The sequence below is a fragment of the Buteo buteo genome, chromosome 6, assembly GCF_964188355.1.
Source record: "Buteo buteo chromosome 6, bButBut1.hap1.1, whole genome shotgun sequence".
In the NCBI taxonomy this organism is placed as follows: Eukaryota; Metazoa; Chordata; class Aves; order Accipitriformes; family Accipitridae; genus Buteo; species Buteo buteo.
Genome location: NC_134176.1, coordinates 30864978 through 30892199, shown reverse-complemented (window position 1 = coordinate 30892199; position 27222 = coordinate 30864978). Strand labels below are relative to the sequence as shown.

General features: G+C 37.6%; 1 protein-coding gene across 11 annotated transcripts in view; it reads right to left on the bottom strand.

Annotated features, from left to right (window-relative positions):
* HECTD1 (HECT domain E3 ubiquitin protein ligase 1) overlaps positions 1–26984 on the bottom strand; it is a 65300-nt gene extending 38316 nt beyond the window's left edge. For 5 of the 11 annotated variants that reach the window (XM_075030333.1, XM_075030334.1, XM_075030329.1 and 2 more), the window contains exons 1-10: positions 26844–26984; positions 24315–24606; positions 7277–7511; positions 6145–6372; positions 2439–2720; positions 1906–2194; positions 1502–1578; positions 1315–1413; positions 869–983; positions 64–238 (exon numbers count right to left, since the gene is read on the bottom strand). In XM_075030333.1, the coding sequence (XP_074886434.1) occupies positions 64–238; positions 869–983; positions 1315–1413; positions 1502–1578; positions 1906–2194; positions 2439–2720; positions 6145–6372; positions 7277–7511; positions 24315–24454 (1640 nt within the window). In that variant the 5' untranslated portion in view covers positions 24455–24606; positions 26844–26984. The remainder of the gene's footprint in view (positions 1–63; positions 239–868; positions 984–1314; positions 1414–1501; positions 1579–1905; positions 2195–2438; positions 2721–6144; positions 6373–7276; positions 7512–24314; positions 24607–26843) is intronic. The other 6 variants (XM_075030327.1, XM_075030328.1, XM_075030335.1 and 3 more) reach the window with 2 other exon arrangements.
* Positions 26985–27222: the final 238 nt, after the last annotated feature.

The following is a 27222-nucleotide window of genomic DNA, read 5'->3' as shown; positions in this document are numbered from 1 at the left end:
TTTAACAGAGTGTGTTAAGAAATTCAAAATATGCAGGGAAATTGTCTACCATGACAATATTACCTTATTGAAGGCAACATGGTTTGTTGAAATGTTTGTGCAAACACAGGCAATAGTCTTTTCAAGTATATGGGTGCCATTTCTGGATCTCCTTTGGGTTCATTACATTCTTCCTCATCCTTGTTTGCATCTTTCTTTTTCTTCTCATCTCCTTTGTTAACAGGACACATCCAGTCCCCTGGAAAATATTTTTTTCCCCAACATGTTCAATGGCAAAAACCTACCAACTAACCAAAAAACCCCTTCAAATAAATAGTTTTCTTTAATAACATCTAAATACCTGAACAGGAATATGCATTCCTAAAAATATAAAATTTACATATGCAAGACTTCTTGAAGAAAACTGTTTGATAACACGTACCACCAAAGACCGCTCACAGGAGAAGCTCAAAGTCCTTAAAGTGAACTAAATATGAACACATAACCACCTGTGGCTCTAGCACTACAAAAGTCTCATGAACAGATAAAGCACAGCTCCCATGTAGAAAGAAAGGATACCAGAGAAGCTACCAAGGCTGACATCCTCTGAACCCATAGCAAAATCCCACTCTAGCCCCATTCTGCAGCTGAAAAGCAGGACCACTGGCACTGCTCATGCCCAGTCAACAGTTCCTTCAGTAATCCCCATCCCTTAAGAACGTCTAAAATACTAAGGTTTTCATATGTACTTTGCAGGTTAAGGAAGGTTGGCCACAAAATATTTTTTTTTTTTTAAATGAATGTTAATAGAGTAAAATTCTAATAATTGAATTTCTAAACATATGTAAGCGTTTCTACTAGAAAGAGTATGGAATTAAAAACTACTCACCTGGAGACTGAAGAATAGCTACTACTTCACTGTGCCCCCTTTCACGAGCTTTATCTAAAGGAGTTTTCCCATCTTCATCTCTCAAATCAGGGTTTGCACCATGACGTAAGAGAGTCTGAGAACAAATGATTTTAAATATGAAAAAAACATTGTTTCCTTCTTCCAAAGTAGTAAACATGTTTTTCATGCATGTTCCCTAAACTTTTCTCATGCTTGTAAGCAAAGTTAGAACATTACGTGCTACTTCTATCCGTAGAGCTAATATAAAACTACTTTTATTCATACTACTGCCCTATCATAATGAAAAATTTGTATTTTGATAAAACACTGTAAAGAACATGTAAATGCTTCACAGTGCACATGTTAAACTTATTGCATCAAAGACGTTTTCTACAGAACAAGGCAAAAAGTCAGTATGTAATGCTTTCTGTCAGTTTAAATCATACCTTTGCTACCTGAGGTCTTCCAAAACATGCTGCATAATGTAATGAGGATGACCTCTGACCTCTGTTAACATCAGCACCCCTTTCACAGAGAAATTCTACCTGTTAAACAAGAAAAAGGAAACTAGTTTTTTTCATCTTTCTTTACATAAATAACCTAAGTTTTTAAGATTCTATAAAACTATTTTACCATTTCCTGAGTTCCAAAAGCTGAGGCCCAGTTTAAAAGAGTTTGTCCTACATCATCCATAAAATTTACTTCAAAAGCTGAAAGATACAATTAAATAAAACAGTTAAAGCTCCCAGAATTATGAATTAAACTTCATCAGTGCTCTTTAAATGAACGGCAGGTCTTAAAAAAAAATTAAGCATCCTCAATAATTCTAGGGAAGCATTTATGCCCTTAATTGCAATTAAAAAAAAAAGTAGCCACATAGGAATTATTACTAACAAGACCTGTAGTGTATTTAACAAAATAAGTGAGCATGTATATAAAGATTTTCAAGGTACTACCTAAGCATTCGTTAAGACACCATAGATTATAAAAAGATACTTTATTTATCTCATTTTATTTTTCAGAGTATTCTTGCTTACCTCCTGTGTCAATAGCATCTATTAGTGCATCAGTATCCTTACTGCGGATGCAATCTATCAGCTGCCGGTGAGAACGTTCCCCAGAACTATCCAGTCTTCGCAATCCTGGGATTCTGCCTGTAGATCCAGCACTGGATTTTGGCAGGGCTTTTCTCCCTTCGAACAGTAGCACCAAAAGAAGATCTACTAACCGCATGGTATCCAGTACACATCTCTCATCACCCTGCAACGCACTTTCTATAGAATCTGGAAGTTCAGATCTTAGGAGATCCTGGAAATAATTAAAAGTCTGAACAATAAAAAATATACAGGGCTTTAGCAAATACTATCAGAATTGGGTTTCATTTCCATATGAAATGTTTCCTTTTTTCCCCTCTTCATAAATAACCTATGTGTATGTATATATATAAAAATAAAATCTATAAACCTGTACATCTATATATAAAATAGAAACACAAATCTTACATATATTAAAGTACACAAAGGGAAAAACCCTATGAGAACAAAAGGTGCAGCATAAAAGGATTTCTTACATGTGTTACTACTGGAGAGCCTCTACACAGGGTTGACAACAGGCTTACAATAGTTGACACCTGATTACTTAATTTAGAGTCTGCAGCTGTAGATGGTGCTCCAGTGCTACTCCGTCCAGGTTTGCAAGCTGAAGATGGTCCTGATGCTGTCCCACCAGCAGCTGCCATGCGAGATAACAACTCCTCCGTTAATCCATGCTTAGCTAATGGGGCTGGGTCAACTCCACGCCGTGTGAATCTGTCAGCTAATGAAGCAAAGCATCTCAGAGCTCCATCTGAAACCTAAGAAAGAAATGCAAGAGAAAAGATGAAAAATCTGTTACTTAACATGAGAAGACGCTAACATGATATTCACAAGAATACAGGACACATAAAAGAAGCCAATTTCCCCAGGATCCCTTCAAAGTCAATGAATGGAGAAGACAGGCTTTTTAAGCCAGAAACTCTGAGTCAGAACCCAACAGTGCTCTGAATTGCTCACTGAAGGATTTAAAAATGAACAAACAAACAAACAAACCAACCCACAACACACCAACCCACAGCTTGGTATTGAAATATGGACCGCTTAACCTTCTGGTTGTTCTGATGTTAGAAACTGTTAAAGCAGCTTCTAATAATAAAACTTAAAAAAAAAAAAAAAAAAACACAAAAAAACCAAAATACCAAGAAAATGCACTATGAGGTTTTACCTCCTAACTTTCACACATTTAATTAATTTCGAATTTGTTTCTAAAAGAACAGTGAAGACAAAAATTTCTTTGCAGTTTTATCTTCTGTATTTATAGAATACAAAATATTCTAATATGTTATAATTTGACATTTATAATTAATTTTATGCTACTATTACAATGTTTTATTATTGTGGTGCTTTCTATTAAAAGAAATGCTATCAAACAAGCTGTTAGCTGAGGTACCAGCTCAGAACTCCCAAAGTATTAAATTGACAGTGAAGTTTGATAGTTAAAGTTGTATTTAAATGTCTACATACTTCTCTTAAGTAAAAGAAATTTTTCAATTGGACCAAGCCTAAAAATAGTACAAACTGGGAAATGCAGATTTTACCCTTACATAACCCAGGTAGTCCACTGAGAACCTGACCCAGGAATATGCAAGTATTTTTGTGACAATAAAATACAAACTTCCAAATTTAGGTTTCTAACTAAAGAAAAAAAAAAAACACAACTAGTGACGCTGTGGAAACAAGGCTTACTGATGATCCTCTTAATCTGGCAAAAAATACTGCTGGCCCACTGCCCAGGAACGGATCCGACTTCTTTTCATGTCAGTGTTGAAAAGAAAGGGAGGTTTTGCCTTTAACATTTCTCTTGTCTATACACTAAAAGTGTCTACATCCTTCAGATCAGGAGGTTTGCATAGGCATATCAAGATGAGCCACTTTAGGCACATTTGCCTTCCTAGATGTGCAGTAGCAAACCAGACTAGTGTCAAGAAATATTAAAAAAAACCCACAAAACAAAAGAACAATAACTGTTCTTTACCAAACTCTAAATTACTACAATTCTCACTCCCTAAAATGTCATCAACTTCTAGTGCAGCCCATTTTCAAAATGCTTGTCAGCTATCACATACCAAGGGCTTAAAGACAGTTACTCATCAACACAGAACAAGATTAGAGTGTTAACCAGACTTCATGAAGTTAAAATCTTAAATCTCCATTAAGTTTGCAAGGATTTGAAAAACAAAGTTTCTCCTGAATAAATGCAAAGCATGCTAAACTTCTGGCACGGTCTCTGCATGCCAAGCATTCTGGTTTATCAGTACTCTTTTGCAAGGGATTTTTTTCTTTAACTTGTAATGGTCACTACTCATGTCCTCTGGCATTTTGCTCCAGTTCTCTGACAGCATGATGGATAAACAATTCTGCCAGTCTTTATGTAATGTGTATATACTTTATGGATTTTTACCAGAATAGCTCTGTCAGAAATGCACAAGAAAAGTTCAGCTTATTTAACATACCTCATGCATGCCATCAGTTTACAAAGCAAAAGAGCACTGTGGAAAGGAAACTGCAAGTTTAGTAGAAAGGTTAAAAACCGAAACTTACAGATAAGCTGTTCTTGGGGCCACATTCATCTGCTCTGAACTCTCCCCTCAAATGATTTTACTAACTGGCAGCCCACAAAAAGTGACCAAATCCAACAGTGTAAAAGGAGCGGGGGAGCAACAAAACTTTACAAAGGAAGTTACTGGGCAAATCCATAATACACACCAACATCCATTGCAAATCCTGAGGCTTGTTTCACACAAAACACATTTCTCAAGGATACCAGTACAGATCTACTTATTATCACCCAGGTTACTAAAATCTTGAGCACACTTATCTTAAACCTTAACTGCAAAAGGATTAAATTAATTTGAATTCTCATTCAGATCTCCAACAGTCCCAGCAATTGCTTTTTTCAAACAAATTATAAATTGGGAGACAGTTAAAATACTTCAGTGTCATGGTCTAAATTTCAGAATCAGCTTGCCTGAGATGATCAGTGTATTAATAAAGTTACATAATGTCTAAAAAACATGGCAGCTTATTCTGAAATGGCTAGTGTAACAGTCCCATGCCAACTGGGTCTTTCAAAAAAAAGAAAATCTAAAAATATATATAAAAATTTAGCTCACAGGCAAACAGATCTAGCCTCCCAAGTATGATGTGTTTAATAAACCAGACTGGGGGGGTGGATGAGTGTAGAGAAAGAAATGAGGACAGAGGTGGGGGCAAAATAGGGACTGAGAATGGTATGGACAAGAAACCTGGCCAGGGCACAGCAAGAATTTGGCTAAATGGTTACTGCAAAGAATTAGTATGACATAAACAAAAGGATTCTACTAGTAGGAAGATAATTCCTCTAGGATTAATTTTCCAGGTTTTACAAGGACTACTTCATCTCAAGTTAATAAAACTGCAATAAAGAAGTGATGCTGCATCTATAGTACTACCATTTAAGCTGGCTTCCAATGTAATATTTTAGCATTGATTGTGGATGTTTTTATTGCCTCTCAGTTTGGCAAAAGAAAAACAAACCAAACTGATTTTTGTCTCTTATTTATGCTCAATTTAATAGTGATTGAGGTGCAGACATAGAACAATAATTACTTCAGAAAGTATTTCAAAATGCACTGAAAAAAGTTACAGGATATTTTTCAATAAACTTTTCAGAGGTTAAATAAGATCCCATTCACACAATAGTGCTTAGATTCAAAGACTAAGCAGTATTTTCATCTTCTTGTCATCACAACTGTAAAGGAAACTATCATAATATCCAAACAAAAAAACCTATGTAAACATATAGTTGTGGAGGTTGGTAGCAAGGTGGATTTCAGTCTCTTTTCCCAAGTAACAAGTGACAGGAGAAAAGGAAATGGCCTCAAGTTGCACCAGGGAAGGTTTAGATTGGATATTAGGAAAAATTTCTTTGCAGAAAAGGCTGTCAAGCATTGGAACAGGCTGCCCAGAGAAGTGTTGAGTCACCATCCCTGGAGCTATTTAAAAGACATGTAGATGTGGCACTTAGGGACATGGTGGTTTAGTGGTGGACTTGGCAGTGCTAGGTTAATGTTTGGACTCTATGGTCTTAAAGGTCTTTTCCAATCTAAACAATTCCATGATTCTCCAAAAATACCTAGCCGTTCATTTATTAAACATAATAGAAGTTAAATTCACAGCATATTAAGCCAACTGTTACGTTACCTGATGGTCTTCATGTTTTAATAAACTAGACAGTGATTCTACACAGATCTCTAATGAAGAATCCTGAGGCTCCATTTTGCCACAGAGTCTGGATACTACAGCCATAGCTGAATGCAAAGTATCTTTATGAACAAGGTGTCCACTGTCACGAATGAACGTCAGAACACAATTCAACCCTCCAGCTTCAAACACAGCTCCCGACTCACGCGTACAGATTAGTTCTAAGACCTATGACAAAATGAAATTTAATTAGAATTAAGTACACATAGAAAGTCAGTTATTTGTTTATATCCATCTACAGAATTCATTAAGAAAACAAAACAACAGAACAAAAAAAAAAAAACCCCTCTCTTCCTCAACACCCAGAAGGCGCCAAAGCCTCCAGTACTCTAGTAGTTACAGTTTTCTTCAAAAATACAGAAGCGAACACAAGAACATCCCCCAATACCATGGTCATAACAGGTGTCCATGAGGGACAGCTAAATAATAATATCCCTTCCTGGGAGAATTAAGTCTTTGGATAACACACAACTGAGAGCTCTGAAACTTCCAAGAGTACTGTTTACTTCAGTGATGTACTTTTAAGTAGACTAGAACTAGTAAATAAGAAATACATGGATGAAGTCAGATGCCATGGTAATGAAGGACTCAAACTATATACTATCACATGGCCATGAGTCATGCTTTAAACAAGAGACTTTAAGGGTCTTGTAAATTTTTCCAAAAACTTCACAAGGGTGCAGAGGAGCTGTGTCTAGTGCTACTGAAGAGACAGCAGACAATTTTTTTTACAGCAGGTAATTTATCTATATCTGGAACAATTCTTCATTCCCTTTTTAGCATAAAATTGGCCTTTAACACTCTAGTCATGTAAGGTAAACATGAAAACTTTCTTCTAATACTTTTTGTTTCTTTTTCTGTACTTTTTTTTTTAAGGAATCTCAGCTTTGAAGAGCACCAGACTGGCAGTAAAGATAAGCAGCATCACTGTCATGTGTATACTTTTATCATACTCTATGTTTTTGCTTCAGATTTTAATAAAATAAATAGGATTAGAATATGAACAAGCTCTTCAGAAACAGCAAATTTTCCAGCTACTTCTTAAAAACAGAAGGTTCTTCAGTACATGTACCTTCACACACTGCTCAGCCAAATCCCTGCTCGTTCTGTTGTTAAGTTCAACAACTACTAAACGATTACAAAGTGCCTTGATAGCTCCATCCACTCCCACAATCCTACGGGTGCATTCAGCTGATACATCCAGATAATACGTTATGGCACGAGCTGTTACTTCTAATACATTGTCTGGAGCACTTTCATCAAGAAAAATTTTGCACAGTGCTGGTAAAAAAGTTCGAGGAGGACATCTGCAGGAAAAAAACACAACACAACAACACATTACTTAATGTAGAGAAACTTGCACAATTTAGTGATTTCATACACTTTCACATTAACAGATTACAGCTTTTCATGCTGACGTGATTTACTCAATTGGTTTATAGTTGGTTCAGAGCAATCATTTAGAACACTAGGATGCAAGCATCTCATACACACCCCAAAATTCAAATCAGTAATCTGAAAAGATGCCGTATTAGGAGAAGCAGCCAGTAGAAAAAAAATATTCTTGAAATTTTAGAATCATACAGGGAAAAATATATCTTCTTGGGAAATTATTTTAGGAATTAACCTCACATCACCAAACAGAATGCATTTTTCTTAGTGGAGCTTCAAGATTCATGATTAAATTAACCATTAAATATTATGTTCAATACAAAGACTAAAGATTTTACTTTTGTTACACAATTTAATTCTCTGAGTGGTCCTTCTTCCCTATGTCATAAACATTCTCACTTGCCTTTTTACCCTATTTCAGCCTTGCCCCCCACCCCCACCCCCAACCTCATTCTTTTTCCCTAACCACACTGAGAACATATTTAATTCATTTAGCTTGCTTCCATTGCATTTTCTCTTCATATCCATGCCTTGGTAGCCTCTGGCTCTCCTCTTTATTGTTAGCCTCATTTCCATATGCAAGGATAGTTAAGAACATCCCCACAACTTCAGAAAAAAATAAGCAAGCTGCAACAGTTCTTCCTCTATCCTTCTGACATAATAGGATACAAACCAAAATGGACGGTCATAATAATGCTTTTCACTATTATGCAGCTGTGATTAAGACTGATTTGGATCAAAAGACACAAAGCTATACTTCAAGACAATTTATCTTCCAATAGCATGCATACTTAGCAATAAATAACATAATAATTGCCCACTGCAATGGTAGACTTCCAAGGTGGTGGTGGGGAATTAAGTGAAGGGGATATATGCTGTGACAGTAGTTGAAATAAGTGGACACCTCACCCCTAGACACAGGAGATCAGACTAAATCTACAGGAAGCAAATATTGCAACTTTTTCTTAAACTAGGGTTTTGGTCTGAAAAAGAAGGCCTAAAACTTTTTCTAAATCCAAAAGAAAAGGAACAAAAATAATAGCATGCTTTTTGGTCTGGAAGACAGGTGAAGTACTCTTGATTAATCATTTTAAAGACTAACCCAGAGGTCATTCAGCATCCCATCTGGCATGCACAGCGACTCATACAAAGGCAGCAAATCCTGGGACAGCAGAATGCTAATAGTTTCCTTGAAGATCTGGCCATGCTTTATGAAGTAATTATATAATACTGCCTCACAAATAAATACATTACCCAATGATCCTTAATGACACAAATTAATAATGAAGCTTTGATAAAGCTATATCATATATTTAATACTTGTAATAGCCTGTCCAGCCTATACTGTCTGTTGTTCTTCAGAAATTTGCTATTTAACTCCACATCTTAAGAAGAGTTTACATAGTAACATTGCATTTTAAAGACATTATCCACTGGAAAAAAAGTCTAAAATTCGTACTCGCTATTAGATGACTACCATACAATGACAAGATGCATTTCAGTACATAAAATTTAAAGCAGACAGTGCTACCTGTCCAAGTGTTTTGGTGTTACATCTTTTACACTGCATTTTGTGCCACACCAGACAGATCACTAAAACAATGCTATGAACAGTATTCTTCAAACATTGTATTACAAGAAAAAAAATTTACCAATAAACAGAAATCTTAAAAAAAGCAAACCAAAACAACACCACACATATATAATCAAGTGGACGGTAAGGAGCTCCACTGTCTCCATTGTAATACTAGCAAGTAATAGTAAACCATTTTTCTCAGGTTTCCAAAGACAGCAGCAGAAAAAACCCTCTAGATTTTTGCAGGGAGTTAAAAGCAATATTTAGCAAACCTAACATTTACATTTTTTCTATGATTTAGCAGTTTATAAAAAGACACAGCACAAATGGAACTTGGCTGTATTTTCTGAAAATGGAAAATTAAAAATTTTTAAGAAATCCGTTCCTGTCCTTAAAACGCCTGTCCACGAGAGCCAATTACCCAGCAGATACAGCAAAAATACAAAGTTACTAATAGTCTATCATTTATATTTAATTATTTGCCAGCACACAAAATGCCAGTGCACTGTATCAGCAACACTCTTCTAATAAGCCCACAGCTCACTGGCAAAAACTTAAGGGCTTGGGTTTTTTTAAAAAGACTTTTTGCCAGAACCTCTAGATACATTAGTCGGAAACCATGTTTTTTCAATTAGGTGGCAAATAACCTGCACATGCTCTCAGGACACTTTTTCTTCTGACTTAGAGGAATGATTTGCAGTCCTCCAAGAAGGAAATCAAGTTGTATTACAAGGTTTCAGGAAGAAACTGTAGATTTGTCACACACTTAACCTGTGGGAATTACTAATTTTGTAGACTATAGTAATGCATGTTGAATTCCTATAAAAGCGGCAATAAGAACTTCACTTGTTCTGAAAAAATAAATTATCCTTTCTGAAAAGAGCAACTGATTTAATTTTAACAAGAGCTTTCACAGAAAATTCTTTCAAGCTACTTCAACCTCTGAGCTCTATGTACTTGATACTTGTTTCTTTTAACAGCTCAAGTTTGGGGTTTTGTTTTTGGTTTGGGGGTGGGGTTTTGTGGTTGGTTTTTGGGTTTTGTTTTGATTTTTTTTTTAGTTTTGTTGGATATTGCTGGTAACCAGGAAATTGAGAGTTAGACTACACCATGTACAAGAGCCAGCAGAAACATTTTATGAAGATTTGTTAAGGACAATAATAAAGACTGAAGAGAAAAAAGGAGAGGAAAGAAGCAATACTGAAGCTTTAATTTAAGTGCTAAGATCTTTTTCCCATCCTTTTTCCTGGAGCAAATCAAGAAGCAACACACACAAAATCACGGGCTTGAAAGTAAAACAGAACAAAACACACCAGCTTTGTGGCACGAAATTTTACGCTCTACCCACCCCAGTACACCCTAATTTACTGCAAACTAAACATTTGTGATGCATATTATGTTTAATATTTTTTCTTTTAAAACGTTAATTCATTGTATTTCTAAGCAGAATTCATTAAATATTTTTAAACAGCTGTCTGTTACCCAACAATAAAAAAGTCTAGCCTTCTAATTGAATGCTCTGGACTAACTATAAACTAATCTAATAAATCACATAATCAATGTGTAACAGAAAAACACATAGTAAAAAAGGTGAAAACCAGGACGGTTTATGAAGAAGCATCAGTCATATAATGATGCATATAAAGATAAAAAGTTTGATCGTTATTACAGCTCATATAAATGTAGAAGTAATAGAAGTGTAAACTTCATTTTTCACAGACATTGTTATCAGGAACATGGCAAAAAAATAAAACTGGAATTTTTGTCTTAGTCTCCAAAACAGCAAATGAGAGATTCTTATTATTATTTTAGCACACAATACATACAGCTGTGTCAGCTTCTTTCCTCTCATGTCTCTCTCAACTCAAACAATTTGGTTCAAGTTCTACACAGTACAGTAATACAAATTAAGTTATTGTCCTTAAAGTCATACCAGGCAATAAAATGCGTGTGGAAGTCTGAAGTATTTCTGAAGAAAGCAAAACAGACAGACCTGGATTCTATCAGCTCTGAGTCTCTGCCAATAAGACTGTCAAAAAGTATTTTTATTACTGTTTTATAAACACTGCCTTAACAGTCTATTGTATACAGCTACTACTTTTTCAAACAGGTCAGAGCTGGCAAGAGATCCAACTTGTTTTTTCACGCCCCAAGGAATGATAGCAACACTGACATTGACTTTGAAAATAAAGTCATCAGTTGTATTCTCAGACACAAAAGACACATTTGGCCAATGCAGTCCACGATACACCAATTTGCCTAGATAGGACCTCCCTCTATACTAACTTGTCCACTGCTCTGTAATATTATTTTGGGCCAATATATTGCTATACTTTGTTCTAAGCAGCACAGTTCTTTAACATTTTGAACTTGTAATTATATCAGCAGAAAAAAAAAAATGTTTAGTACGCCAGCCAAATATACAAGGTTCTTTATATATATACTCATATAGAACAGCTTTTCTGGTCAGCTAGAATTGTCAAGTTATATTTGTATGCTTTTCTGAAATACATCTTCAAGAAGCCATGCCCAAGCCTCTTCAGATAGTCTTTCACTCTGTGGGTGGCAAGAGTTTGAGACAAGACAAAAAAACATATTAGTGTATGTAAATTATTACCCAGAATTTGAACAGTGTTCCAGTTGTGCGGATTGTTATGAATAAGGTAGCAAATTTCTGTGCTGAACTAAGTGAAACAATCTAGTAGCAGGAGCTTCTTCCAGACAAATGTAATTGACTGGCCTTCATGAATATCACATAAGCAAGCAGGTAGGAATGCTTTCACACACATGCATACCCTGCAAGTTTAAGGTATTGCCTTTTTCCCACCTTAACTTATTGCACTCTTGTGATCATTAGACACATTAGATCAAGACTGAGCCTCACTCATTCCTAGCTCTGAAGTTCTGACTGCATTGTCTACTCATATCCAGGAAAGTTCCTAATAAGCACCTCCTTCTCCTAATCTATTGCCTGCAACCTACAAGTCATTAATATCTGTCATACTGCAGCATCTGAGGGCTCCTGTCACAGATCAGGATCTCCCTGCACTAGCAGAGCAAAACAACAGATCCCATCCTAGAAAACCTACAAGTATAATTGTACAATAGGGCAGATACAGACAAAAGAATGCAAACTAATCATCCCACATTATTACACCTTATCTTGGTATCTCAGCAGTTTTGACAACTGCGATTTACTGTCTGGTGTATCGCATCATTACATTGGATTTCCTTATTCCACTTCCTCACACCTTACTGTCAGTTAACCCATCACCAGCATTTTCTGCTACTTTAATAGATAGGGAAGATGTTTTTTTATTCTGACTTCTCCAAAAGGTATCAAAGGAATAAATTGCACTGCTGTTGTTATGCTCACAATTGCTACCTAAATTGCCGATCTGAACATGCATGCAAAATGACCAGGTAAGAATGATGCTCTACTTGGCTTCATCTGGAGCAATAATATTCAGAAGAAGAGGAAGATGTACAACCCACATGCAAAGTATGTATCTACTCCTACTGAAGGTTGCAAAAGAACTTTGACCTTGGCTCTGTAATAATTAAAAATACATTATTTGCAAAAATATTTGGTCCAGGCATTGGAAGATCTGGTAGAAACAAGAGCAGCAGCTGAAAAAAGGGAGAACAAATTTACTACACAACTAGATAAACCACATGGACCGCTAAGAGTTTTAAACAGAGGGATTAACAAGCCGAATATTCTCAATATAAAGAAAAAAACCAAATAAACTTAAATATTCTTTAGTAAAACATTGCTGTATTTACTTTATGGTGAAAACTACAAACTAGTGTTCCAGTAGACAAAGAACAGTTAGTTACACAGGAACTCTTAAAAGATGCACACAGATTATGTTCATAAGCACACACATGCTGTACAGATAAATTCAGATTAATTTTGCCTGTTGAAGTCCACTCAGGCCTTAGCAGTCCCTAAAGTTCCTGCTAGCAAGGAAACAGTAACAGTTCTGTCATTCACACACAGTCTAGATCAATGGTTGAGCCTGTAATAGCAGCAAAGGGCGTACCAACACATCCCCAGTGCTCCAGCCATAGTCTTCTCAAACAGGTGGCTAGAAGAGTTACTGCATAAAAGTGTACAGCTGTCATTTTGAAGAACTTCAGTCATTATGCTGTAGGTAACTCTTCTATCAACAACTGTGTTATTAACAGAAGTACACAGGTCAGCTTTATAGAGATCACCCTCTAATCCCCAAATCTGCACTAACTTATTACATGGGTCTCTCGTGGTTGAAACTATGAGCATCTGCTCTACACATCTCAGGGGCAAGAACATGCATGTGCGAGTAGTGCCACAGAAATGGCTGGAAGGGGTAGATGGGAACACCAGCACATGATGGGAGATGGGATGCAACACTGTCACAGCCATATAGCAGGTGTCCAAAGCACACCCCTCCCTTCTGTCTCACAGCCCCATTGTGGATTTCTGTGTGCTGGCACTTGACCCCTAAGAAAAAGGGAAAGTTTCACCCTTACTCAGTGAATGGTCTTTACACCTCAAAATTGTGCAAAGGCACTTTCAAAGTCGTCCTCGTTTTCACTCGATCCAATCCTGAGTAAAGGCACCTTATCAGTAAAGTGTAAGCAAAGGCAGCACAGGGAAGAGAAATCCACTGCTCACCTGGAAGCAATTCTAGCAACCAGGTCCTGAGAAGAGCACTTTCTGAGGACCAGCCTCTCTTTTTAATGAAGCATCAGATAAGCAAATACAATCAGCACCAGTAGGAACCAAAGAGTGAGTCAGACAAGCCATGTTACGTATGCGTCACTATTACACCTTAATTCCAAGGTAAATCCCTACGGGCTTCCTTAGGCAGGCCAAAATAGATCAAAGGGACCTAAAACCATCTCAGATATTTGCTGTAGAAGATTAGGTTCCATCACGAATATAAACCCTAATGCTGTTCCAACTAAGATTATGCTCAGAACTAAAATGTACTTTGACAGGTAGTGAAGCAAAGCATTTCAGGAGTGTCTGTACCACAGTGGCTGCACGTTGGACTTGCCTTTAGAAAACTGTCTACATGGGAAAAACAAAGCTGCCAAAACTTCCCAGGACAGCAGGGAGGCTGAGGGCAGAACTACAACACTGAGTGAACTGATGTGACAGGACAGTAACCAATGTTCAGCTTTGAGTACATTTCCATCTACTGACAGATGATGCTTTTGATTTCCAAGAGAAAAGAACACAAATAAACCTTTCATCACTGCAGGCCTCAACTCCCACGAAGGGCAAAAAAAAGCAAAGCGCATAATTTCTAAACTTAAAACAACCCAATATCAAAATCTGTTTCACCACGTTGCCTTCATCTATACCATGTATTAACGAAAAGCAGTAATAAATCTCAGAAAGAAAAAAATTATGACAGAAAAAAAAATAATGTTGCTTTATTCTCAAAGTTGGGCGAGGAGAATCACTCCGTTCACAGTGACCTATTTGCAGTGGAACAAACAAAAAGATAGTGGTGAGTTTGTTTTAATATGGGGAAGAAAAAAAAATATCTTTTTTTAATAGTTTTTGTTCTTTCAAACTAGAAAATAATGACTAATAGGAGCTAATCAATAGCTCCAAAGTTCAGATTTCTATTTAGGCACTTCTCCTAATGAATACGAAAATTAAAGGAAAATCTTTTTAGATTTTAATTTCTAAGAAGCAATATTAACATCATATTGGGCACTTCCTAAAGTACTTTTTAAAAGTACTTTAGAAGAGTCACTAGGGACCAACTTGGTGAATTAATGAGGTTACTCTGTGCTTCTTCTTAGTGAAAGGCTGACTTGAGTGAGTTAAACAAGGTTACTCTGCAACTGGCACTAGAGCTCTTGCTAATTACTTTAAGTCTCTCAGTTCTGTATGTCCACCCAACTTCATTTCTGTACTCCCAGGATAAGAGCTTCTGCTACTTAATATCTTCTGAGTCTTCCACCCACCACATTTCAAAGATCTTGCTGGAAGACAGGTTTGTAAATAACAGTTTTTACAAAGTCTGAAATAACTACTATTCAGTATCAATATTTACTCTTTATATTCTAATCCACTAAGACTAGGGTAGTAGAGCATTCTCTGTCCCCTATACTGACATCAAGAAAAGAACTAAACCACATTTTAAAAGTGCTGATTCTGTATAATTTCTATTAAAAAACATATTCCTGTTTTCAGTGTTAAAATGAGTTTATTAGATTGTGAAGACCATGATACACAAGTTCTTTAATATACATTCTTCCTCTGCAGAAAATTTAATTGATCTAAAAATATTTTCCAAATACCACAATTGTATTGATAAGAAGTCAAGAAAGGCTAGGGAAAGTTATCAATATAATTATATTACTACAGCATTATAATCAGCATAACTGACACACCTCTGAATCTCCTTCCCCCCCCACTCCGTTCCCTCTTTAGGAACCAGGTTATCCACAGGGATGCAAAATTCTTCAATAGCAACAGCAGTAAACTCCTGCCAGCGCTAAGCCCTTAAACTCGAATGAAGTGACTCAGCTGATTTTACAGCTTGCCAGTGTAAAAAGATACCAAGGAACTAAAAATAGACACTGTAAACTTATTTCTATAATTACATTTCATATCTTAAATGCACTTAAAAGCCCTAGCTAAAACAGCAACAATAATGGTAGTTTAAAGACTAGGGTTGTGTTTAAAACCCAAAAGAAGGAAAAAAAGACAACCCCACTTCATCCCCCAAATGGTTAACACAAGTACTGCCACCATTAGGGTGTGTTACTCAATTCCAGAGTAACTGCTGGATTCAGTTGATTCATAACCCCTGCCATGTGACAAAGCTTGGTCCAAGACATGTGATTTGTGGAAGAAAACCAAGCTCAGCTGCCTGCCAGCATTTGTGCTGGATCTTCAATGCATACCATCTGCTGAGACCAGTTAGAAGTGGGAAAATAAGGAATTACATGTGCCTAAACTATTTAATAATTATTTAATATACAATAATTTTAAACAAATTAAAATACTGAATCTAAACCTCATTAGTAACTGTTTTTGAGGAAAAATATACTATTTAAAGACTTGTGTCACACAACTTTAAAGTTTCAAAAACATACATCCTGCACAACTGATTTGTTCTTAAAGCAATAGCAATTCCAACTTATTATTTATTAATGATTTTTTTTCCTTTCTGTAGTTCTCTCTATTGGAGGAGATCTCAGACTTTCCCTTATTGTTTCTTCTGCTGAAAAAACATTTTCTTTCCATATATGAACCAAAAACATCAGCAGAGTAATCAAGATCATCCACAAGAGAACTGCCCACACACCTGTGTTGCCTACAGGTATTCTTCTGGACCCATTTCCAAAACATACTGTATTTACACTGTTTTCTTACAATGCTGTTACAGAACAAAGGCCAGAAAACATCCACTTATACATAAAACTTTCGCGATACCACACAGTATTTTAAAGGCGCGAGGAAGAAGCAACTAAAAATTAACTGCTAATTTCAGATCTTTTACCTCAATTATAAAATATTAAGCTTCTACAACTCTGAATCTCTACTCTTAACTGTAATCACAGCTCAAGCAAATAAAATAAAGCTAGAGAATTAACAACTCCACCTTGTATCTGTTCCAGCAGGAACTCTGCATTATTAGAAATTAAAAGAAATTAATTTAGAATTCAAATTTGATATTTAGAAAGCTTTCAAACTTCCTTTTAGCTAAATAAAGTACAGACAGCTGAACCCTCTTCTGACAGTTCACTATTAGGAGGGAACACATCACCTAAGCATTCAACTACACATTCAGTAAATATCAGTTGTGTAAAATGAAACAAAAAGAAAAAATGCACAAAAAGAAACAGCTTCTGCAGGATAAGTAATTTCTAAATAAATTTTTCTAAATAAATTATCATTAGCTTTGCTCTTGAATTTACAAAGGATGTGTTGGGCTGCCTTTTGCATTTTTCAGTATCTTATAAAAGACATGCCTTGCCTCAGGGTAGTAATTCCACATATGCTTGTTCTCCTATCCAGCATTTTGTAAATATTTTGCAGAAACTTGGTCCACAATAGCTGAATAAATTAAAGAACTTGAAACTACAGATACTTCTGCCTGTGATTTCCACTAGTAGCAACCTCAATTGTGCAAACAGATAATGGTTTGAGTACACATTACATTTGTTAACATTCTAAAATGAAATAAGCAATTAAAATAAAAAGTATGATTTCCTAAGTGTGCCTAAATATGCACATCTCCCCACAAGCTTCTGCTAGATTTCCAGGTGCTCAAAAAGAAAACCGACTTAAACAAGAAAACTTCAATTTCCCCATTACCAGTCTACTGATCATCTATGCTGTCTATGCCTCTTACATAGCCTGCTCATAAGAGGCTGATATGTAAAATAATTTGACTAGTACAGCCATTAAAGAAAGGAAGCCCACTATTTGAAATTCCTGTGACATCTATTTCATTGGTCTTATCCAATCTATTAGGAGATGGAATCTTTTGAAAGGTCAACAACTCACTGCCTTAAAATTCTGCACCCATGTTTTGCGTAGTACTTGCAAGAATCACTTCTATTTTCTCTCACACACAAAACCCTGAATGAAACAAAGGCTACTTGATGATACTACTGGGAAAAAAATGAAGGAAAAAAAAAAAGGCAGACTAGTAAATAGTGACAGTGTGACGAGTTACACAGAATTGTCTGGACTACTCACAAGGCACACGCTCATTTAAACAGAATGTGTCTTAACACACACAAATGCCAAGTTACAGATCTTAGTCTAGGTAATACATCAAGCCATACCTAAGAGGCAAGCAATCATACACTGGAAAGCAACTCTGAAGATAAATAACTAGAACCACACTTCCTGTATCATGTTTTGGAAACATCTAACTAAATTTGGGATGTATAACTGATAACAGTAAGTTAAATGTACTACTATAAACAGCATGGATGAAGGCAACACTGGAAAATATTTCTGAAAAACTTGGAAATTGAAGAACTGGAGAGGGGGAGGAAGATCAAGAGCTGATGAGATCCTTGTGTGCAAGTACATTCACAGTAAGAATGGTATTGGCTTTTAATCCAATAGGAAAAGGTGGACTGACTGCCTGCCACACCTGGCCAATTCACATGGAAAAGGACAAGCAAATTTCAACAACAAAGACAACTAGGCAGCAGATTAAATACCAAAACAGGGGGTAAAATTAGGTAGGATGCCCTACTGGAACCATTAGCTACACATTATGCTTGTATCCAACAAGATGCTCAATTCAATAATAACCAGGTAAAATATAGGGCCTATGACAGAAGACAGGATGTCAATTTAGATGACCTAATCTTCCCTTCCGGCCTTTGCAACAATTAAGATTCTCAAAATGACTAGACAAGGCTAATTAATCTCCATAATACCCGTGACAATGAGGCCACAATTCCCATTTTACAAAGAGCAACCAGAAAGATGTTAGTGTGTTAAAACTCTTAACATTGAAAAGAACCCAACTGCCCAACAAACTAAAGCCTTAAAAATTAGAAATAGTTCTAAACATTATGCTGAAACAAGATAGCTCCCTGAAAAATACAGCACACTCCCCTACTTCCATCTCAGAAAAGCACTCTACAGGATGCTGAAGATCCCACCATATTGGAGTCCACAGAATGAGCCACTCCAGTGCTGGCATTTCACTCCTGCCACACCCTCTGCCTTCACTAAAAGGCAAAAAAAGTTAGTAGGAATCACGTGAGTCTTGCCATTGTAAAGCTTACAAAATTTCCTTTACTGAGAGATGTCTGCATTAGTCCAAACCAGTAATTCACTAAGAACATACGCTTTGCATAGTTTAAAATAATGAAAACTGTAGTCTACTGCTGACAGCAATACTTATCCTAATTTAGTCACTGCTGCACTCCAGCACAAAACTGTAATAATGTAATAATGGCCTTTTTTTTTTCTTTCCTTAAAATAACAGAAGCAAATCTGTAGGACACACAACATGAAACCACCTTGATACAGACAGAACTGCCCTCTCAGCCTGTTAGTTTTAGCATGATTGTTAGATCTGTTAAAGGGCACTTTACCACTGTCTGAATTACAAAGATGCTTCTAAAGCCAGCCCAAACTTTAAAAATAGGCCTGAAAACCACCACTTCGGATTCCTATCCATATCTCTAATAGAAAAATTGGGTTTCTCTCTCTCTCTCTCTCTCTAATTTTGATTTACTGGAGTTATACAATCCTGATAAAGACAGGAGCCTGTAGTTTTAAGCAATCAGGTGGAGGTAAAGCTAAACTGTTCCACGTTACTCTACAACAGTCTCACTAGCTCACATCAATGCAGTCTTTGCTTCACTAGAATTTCTTCTTACATTTGTTATTACATGTTAGCAAATACAAAGTAAAGATATACCTTTTCTGTAGTGAATACATACTTAAGAAAGAACAAGGTTTAATGTAAATTAAAATAAGCGTATTTGATCTAAAAAATAAACTGAAAGGATTTCTGTTTTACACATTAAAACCCCAAATTCTGATCCTTTGTATAATTTCTGCTTTTATTTGTCAAATTAGCTGATAACTCTTGATAATTCTTTGCTGACCAAATCTGTTAATGCTAAATAGAGGTGACTTAGGGCAGAGCCAAAGGGGAAGGCACGCTTTCTCTTTCTGAGCATTAATAAGGCCTATTTCATCTGTTCAGTGCAGAAAAGATTTTACTCAGGTTTTACTTTAGTTGTTATACAACTGTCTTGTTCTACCTGTTTTCCTTATAATTAAGGAAAATAATTAAATAACATGTTCCTTGCTAAATACTTCTACTCTGCAAATAGGTAAAGAAAATAGCAACACAAAGCCCAGATCTGAGGGGTTCTTATTTTATTTCGCCAAAAATAAAGTGAAACGATCAGAGTGAAAAAAGATAAACTGAAACACACCTATGTGGGAAAGGGCAATATTAATAATGGGAGTTTGTAACTAACAGCCTCTACGTTGTCTTTGAAATCACCTGTAACAATTTAAACACTAAAAATACCATTTCAGTTATGTTTATATAAAATGCATACTTAAAACTCCTGTTAAAGTTGACTAAATAGCACACAGTTTAACTACAATTTGAGACTAACAAAATTGCAATGAGTTTAGCTATTTTACTCCAACTATTTAACAGAACCATTCCTATTCACTCATTAAGTTTCTGTAGTTCAAGCTACTAGCTTTTGCTGCTGGTAAAATGTTAGCCATTCTTCATGCTAAGGGACTAACAGTGTCTGTGACTCATTATCACCAGAAGATGAATATGCCGCCGATTTTTGTAATGCTAACATGAGTAACACTAAAAATAATTTAATCAGATGTAATATGCAAATCTGGGGAGAAGTAAAGAAACATCAATTATTTGGCACCACTACCTGTTACTGGCTGCATACCCCGCAATCTGTTGTGATGCTGCTAGAACTTTGCCGGAACACTACAAAATACACCACCATACATTTGCGCCTACTTCCATTTTTCTGATTTGATCTGAAACACTAGTTTCAATATCCATTACACTTGTACAGAAACAAATTATTAGCTCTAAAAGATATCCTTTCCTTGAGAATATGTTCGCAAAGTAACTCTATTACTTTACTGCAATAATGAAGTACAAGATTTTGAATCTATCATTTCAACAGAATCATAGAATGGTTCGGGTTGAAGGGACCTTAAAGATCATCTACTTCCAATCCCCCTGCCACGGGTAAGGACACCTCCCACTAGACCAGGTTGCTCAAAGCCCCATCCAACCTGGCCTTGAACACTTCCAGGGATGGGGCATCCACAGCTTCTCTGGGCAGCCTGTTCCAGCGCCTCACCACCCTCATAGTGAAGAATTTCTTCCATACATCTTCCTTACTTCTTCCTTAAACCTACTCTCTTTTAGTTTAAAACCATTACCCCTCTTGTCTTATCACTACAGTCCCTGATAAAGAGTCCCTCTCCATCTTTCCTATAGGCCCCCTTTAGGTACTGGCAGGCTGCTATAAGGTCTCCCTGGAGCCTTCTCTTCTCCAGGCTAAACAACCCCAACTCTCTCAGCCTGTCTTCACAGGGGAGGTGCTCCATCCTTCTGATCACCTTTGTGGCCCTCTTTACACTTTTTTTCCTCCTAGTTTGTGATTTTTCTTTGCTAAGTGAGACTGTGTACTGGCCTTAACTCCGTAAGGAAACAGTCTGGAAACAGTGTTGTGATTTTAGGGAAAACGCACAGCATTCACGTCAATATTTTTCATGTGTCTCTGTTTCATAGCTTTGCCAGTCCTCACCACATGCAGCTTTTAATCACCAGACATACTTCACTAAAATGATGAGTTTTTTCTTAGCTTACGCCATAAGAGCAAATCATTTCTTATGCAAAACTGGACTAATACGAAAAACATCGCATTTCATTCTCCCAGAAATTGACTGTTTTAAGATTCCACCTTCCATGTTCCAGTTGCTGGATTCCACAGATGAAAAACTTTCTTAAAATTTTCTTAGTCAACATAATTAATAGCAATAAACAATTCCAAGATCTTGAAATAACATCTGCACAGCATACAAAAATTTGGGAATGCTCTTCTTGCTCAACAGAAGAAAAAATGTTGTAAAGTCTAGAGGTTGGTTTTCTTACCAACAGAAAAATATGTCCACGTTATAAATCAGGCATACACTCAAACCATTTTCAAAATTGGTTCCTGAAAAATGTATTTGGCAACCCTTCCGTCACATAGTAAGTCTCCTGTTTAGACAAGCAATAATTCCTTTAAAAACATAACTGAAAAGCAACTTTAAAATATTATCAAGGATTATTTTAGTTACACTCTCTCAGCACATGACAGTTTTGGCTACTTGAACTGTCATTTGGAAATACTTTAAAAATACTTTTCAAGACATCATCTATTTCTTACAGAGTTTCAAAATAAATAATTTTGAAATGCAGGCTGTGATACCACAGACACCCAAGACAATCCACTGAGAAGTTCTCCACTGAAGAGTGTATACCTTTCTCTGCTTCTCTCATATTTCCAGTTATGCAGTTTCACCTCCAGTGCTCGTCAGACACATCTACAATCTGCTGTAATTCACTGTAATGGCAGAAAACTAGCCATCTTCATCAGTGGTTTAAAGAGCAGCTTGCTCTTTTAGTGAATAGAGGTGTCCAGTAAACCCTGATCCTGGTGTGAAGCAAGAATATGGTTGGGAGGAATAAAAATGATAGAGTGATAAATGGGAAGAAGTAGCTCTCCCTTCTGAAGGTAATGAGCTGCCATGTCAGCTCACCAAATACTGTGGAACCATATTTCAGTATATTCACGGTGCCAATCAAAAGTAGTCTTAACTTTACTGTAAAATCACTTCAACAGGCAAGGAACCTTGATAACTTTTTCCCAATTTACACTTTATTCTCTTCTGTTTGAGGGAAGCTTACAACAGCAAAAGAGATCAAGAACTTAGAAGACAAGAAAAATTAAATTATACCAAGGCTCAAAACAAAAATTAAAATGCCAAATGGTATTTTAAATGTTTCTTCTTTCAGACATAAAACCTAATTTTAAAACCACAACACTGCAATAACAGAGCATTCATTATCTATACGTCAAGAAAAAAAAGCACTTGGACTGTCTAATTCTTTTATATTGAGATGAAAGTCTGTTCTAAACAAAATGCATAAAACCCACAACTGGTTTATATTTTTTAAGTTGACATTTCATTTTTGATTCTCAAATACCCAGAAGATATCCTTACAAATGATTATGCCCAAACTTCTACTTCTGTTCTATACTGAATATACTGAAGGAAGAAGTTACCCTAGATTTGTCAGAAAAATTCATTCTTAACTACCAAATTCTTTTCTACATATGCAAATTAAGAACTCAGTAAATCAGCTTTTCCAAGGCTGAAAACAGTGCTCCACCAGTATCAGTGCTATGAGGCACAGATAGGGAAGTCGAATGCATCTCCCTACAGTAAGTCTCTTCCAAGGCAGTATTTTACCTGTAAGCGCATCAAGGCCAAGATAAGGCAATTTTAAATTCTAAAGCAGTGTACGAAACTGTGCTCACATAACTACTACAAATCCAGATTTTAGAAATGTATGAATTTTACACTTCCTGTACTAAAGGCAGTCCTGAAAAATGAACAGCATTTAAGAGGTAAGCCCAAAAACTGTTCTCTTCTTTAGGGCTACAAAACTAAACACTGTAGCAAACAGCTACCCTCTTAAATGCTGCTAAACCCACACTCCTAAGAAGCAGGATATATCAGAAAGACACTAGCCATACTCTGAGACGCAAAACAAAGGAAAGTGAGAGTAATGAAGAAAAGATGGAAAAGAGATGTAAGAGTCTCAAAAGCAGAACCAGGGAAAAAAAACAAATAAAAAAAAAACACCCCCCCAAAAATGTAAGAGGTGTCAGATTTTAAAGTTGTGATTGTTTACACTTTTGCTACCTCCTTTCTAGACTACTTGGGGCCCTCACAGGAAGTAGTGTAACACATGCACAGCAACACTATTAAGTAACAGAAGTGGTTACATCAGCATTTTGTGCTGTGAGAAATATAAAAAGCAGTGAGAGCAGGGATTGTGCTATATGAAGTGTACAAATGCAGTTGAGAAGCAGGGTGGCATGAACAGCAACATTCTTCAAAGAAGGGGCAAAATATTTGTGTGAACAGTGGTTAATATTTGTGATTTTTGTTTGGATATACAGAGCTTAGGAAAAGCTACTATATCTCGAGAAAAGTGTTGCAAGAGTATGGATGCTTAAATATATTTAGGTGATCATTTTAGTTTAATGCAAAAAAAATTTTTCTCTACCATTAAAACCAAAATAAAACAACCCCAACACTTCCACACTGCAACTCTGAACACATTTCTCAAAATTAAACTATCAGATCACGTGTCAGAACATGCACTGCAGATCACTCACACTACAGTTTTTAATCAGACAACGGTACTTCACACAATATTAACAGAAAATCATCAGTTCAGTGATCTACACTCAAGTTCAGTCTGTAAAAACATTTCTGAGGTTGAAAGTTTCTAGGAATATTAAATGTTATACACAGCTACCGAGAGAGGAAAATAACATTCCACAAACGAAAGCCAAAACTACTTACGTTTCAAAACAGCGATCCACGTTGTCTGACATCAGAAGTAGCATGCATAGCTGTTCCAGTGCTATTAGCTGCATATCCCTTTCATCTCCCTGGCCCATCTGCAGCCATTCCAGCAAAGTGTCTGGGTCCACATCTGCCATGTTTCTTTTTAAAAAAAAAAAAAAAAAAAAAAAAAAGCTGCCTCCACTTAAATTAAAAAGTACCAAAAATATCCTTTAATTGTTCAAGCCAGACTAACTTGAGCACAATCAGTATCTCTCTTCAGCCAGCCCCAGGCTTTTGCAGTTTTCACCTGGAAAGTAAAAAAAAAAAAAAAAAAAAAAAAAAATCATCACCACAATCTTGTCTTTAAACTTTTTGGATTTGCTTCTCTCTAAAATGTATAGCATATTTTTCGGCTGACATTAAGAAAACTTCCACATATTTCGGTTTTTTTCCAAAGCTTTATATGTAAGTAAACAGTAATGAGTTTGTTCTGTTTCACTGGAAATAAATCTCTAGTTCCAGCTGACAATCAAGAAAGACTTAGAATCCACTCTTATTTATAGGATAACTCAAAATTAAAACTTAAGTAGAAAAACCTGTGCTTAACCCTTTTGTATATTCTCAAAGCTAATGCAAACAGTGTTGTCTTGCCTACCCCCCCTTTCATTTAATACCACTTTATAAAGTGTCCAATTTTCTGAAAGATTACCTCCTCACTGAAGTATTCAAATATAGAAAGACATCAAATGTCACATTTTAAATACAAATCCACGAAACAAAAAAATTGAGATGTACAACTAAAGACTTGCAGAATCTTTGCAAAAGTTTTATTAATCCTTCATCTTTTAAAATACCATTCGAACATAAGGAACATAAGCTTTTTAAGTCAAAGGATAAAAAAGACAATTTAAGAATCACTTTCATTTTCGAGTTAAGGGTTTGGTGGGGGGTTTTATAAAAAAATGTATCTAATTCATAGCTATTAAAAAAACACAGTGAATAATTCAAATAATTCATGTACATATAAGGAAAACAACATTATTTGTTGGCCCAATGCCATGGTTGCACATGCAAGCCTAAGACCAAAAAAGTCCCTTTAAAATGTTAAAGGGATATTTTTGACCTATGTGCTTGCTTTGCGTTTTACTAACAAATAGTCAAATTCACCTCCCATGCCTAAGAACACAGCAAACATGACTACTTTCATATAAAAACTAAAAGGTTACAAACTAGTCTCTCCAAATTGAACACACAAGGAAAAAAATTGACTATTTTTTAAATACGGCTTATAAAAAAATAATTAGTTTACCAAACTCATAGGTAAATATGTAATGCTGGACAGTGTCCCGACAAATTGAGGGGGGAGTCGGGGAGGGAAGAAGCTCGATCTGGACAAAGTCTGCCTGCTTGTTTACTTGCTGCTAATGAGTTAATAGTTAAAAAATAACTCCATCAAGGGCACATCTACAAAAGGGAGTCAGAAATTGGAATTAGATGAAGAAACATACACTGAATCAGTAGTGCTGTTTCACAACAGCTTTGAACTCAAAGACATGACAAAACAAAAGTACGACGGATATGATGTTTTTGTAATTTAGAGCCATAACGACATTTATAGATCACTCAATTACTGCTTGCCAGTTACATATATTTTTGTTATTGTGCAGTCTTGCTGTAAAAAGTAATTCAAAATGTTCCTAAACTCATTCTCTGTGCTTTAAACAATGCCTATGGTCCTCCGAGCTGTTTACAGACAGTATTTCCTGTTCCAAGACTAAATAAAACTACTTTCAGCTAGTACAAGTGGGATCATACTGTAAGTAGAAGTACCTCTCCTTAACGCGACTAAGTCGTCAACTTCAGGTTGGGGTGGGGGGGGAGGAAGGGGGAAAAGAAAGGGTGAAGGCAACAGAAACAAGGAAATTAAGAGACAGTGAAAGCGGGGTCAGTTCAATACAGGCACCTGCTGTTCTTCCAGCCCAGACGGGCTCTAACCAGACGGAAACGAACCACCGAGCAGAAAACAGAGCAGGGCGAGAGGCCGGGGCTCCCAGGAGAGCCGCACCAGAAAAGGGGCCAGGCCGCAGCTAAACTCATCCCCGACCGCCCGGGCCTACACGCACGCACACACGCACACACACACACGCAGACAGCCCCCCCAGACGGGCCCCAGGCCCACGCGCGGGGATTCGGGCCCCCCTCCCCACACCCGGCCTCCCGGGGAAGGGGAGCCCTCGCACCGCCTCCCCCCCTCCCCGCCGCCCCCGCGCACAGGCGAGCCGCCGGCGTGAGGGGCTCCCCGGCAGCGCCGCCCCCGCTCTGCCCCTCGGCCCCCACACGGAGATTTCCCGGCGCCCGCCGCCGCCTCCTCCCGCCCAGGGCCCCGGCCCGCTCCCTCCGGGCCTGCCGACAGCGACCCGCCAGGCCCGGGCAGCGACGCTCGAGTTCCCGGCGAGCCGCAGGCCTCGCAGGGTGACCCGGCCTGGCGGCTCAGGAAAGGCGCCGTCTGCCCCAGCGCCGGCGGAAGCGCCCCCGCCGCTTTACCTCAGCCTCCCGGAGCCTCTTCGCCGCAGCCCACCCCTCCTCAGCGCCGCGGGGAGACGGGGGGAGAGGCGAGGCGGCGGCAGCCCGAGCCGCGCAGCAGGCGGCAGCCAGCGGCATCCATGGCGCTTCGCCCGGCACGGGATTGGGTGGGAGGAGGGGGAAGGGAGCCGCGCCGCGGCCTCGGGGGGAGGAGCTGGCGCCGGCCGAGCGGCCGCTGGGGGCGCTGCGCCACCGGCCCGCCGCCCGCCTCCCGCCGCCGCGGGGAGGGCCCCCCTCGCTCAAGCGGGCGGGCGCTGCTGTCGCCGCCGCCGCCGCCGCCGCCGCCGCCGCCTTGGCCTGCGCGCCTCGGCCTGCGTCCGCGGCGGGTCTCCCGGGGCCG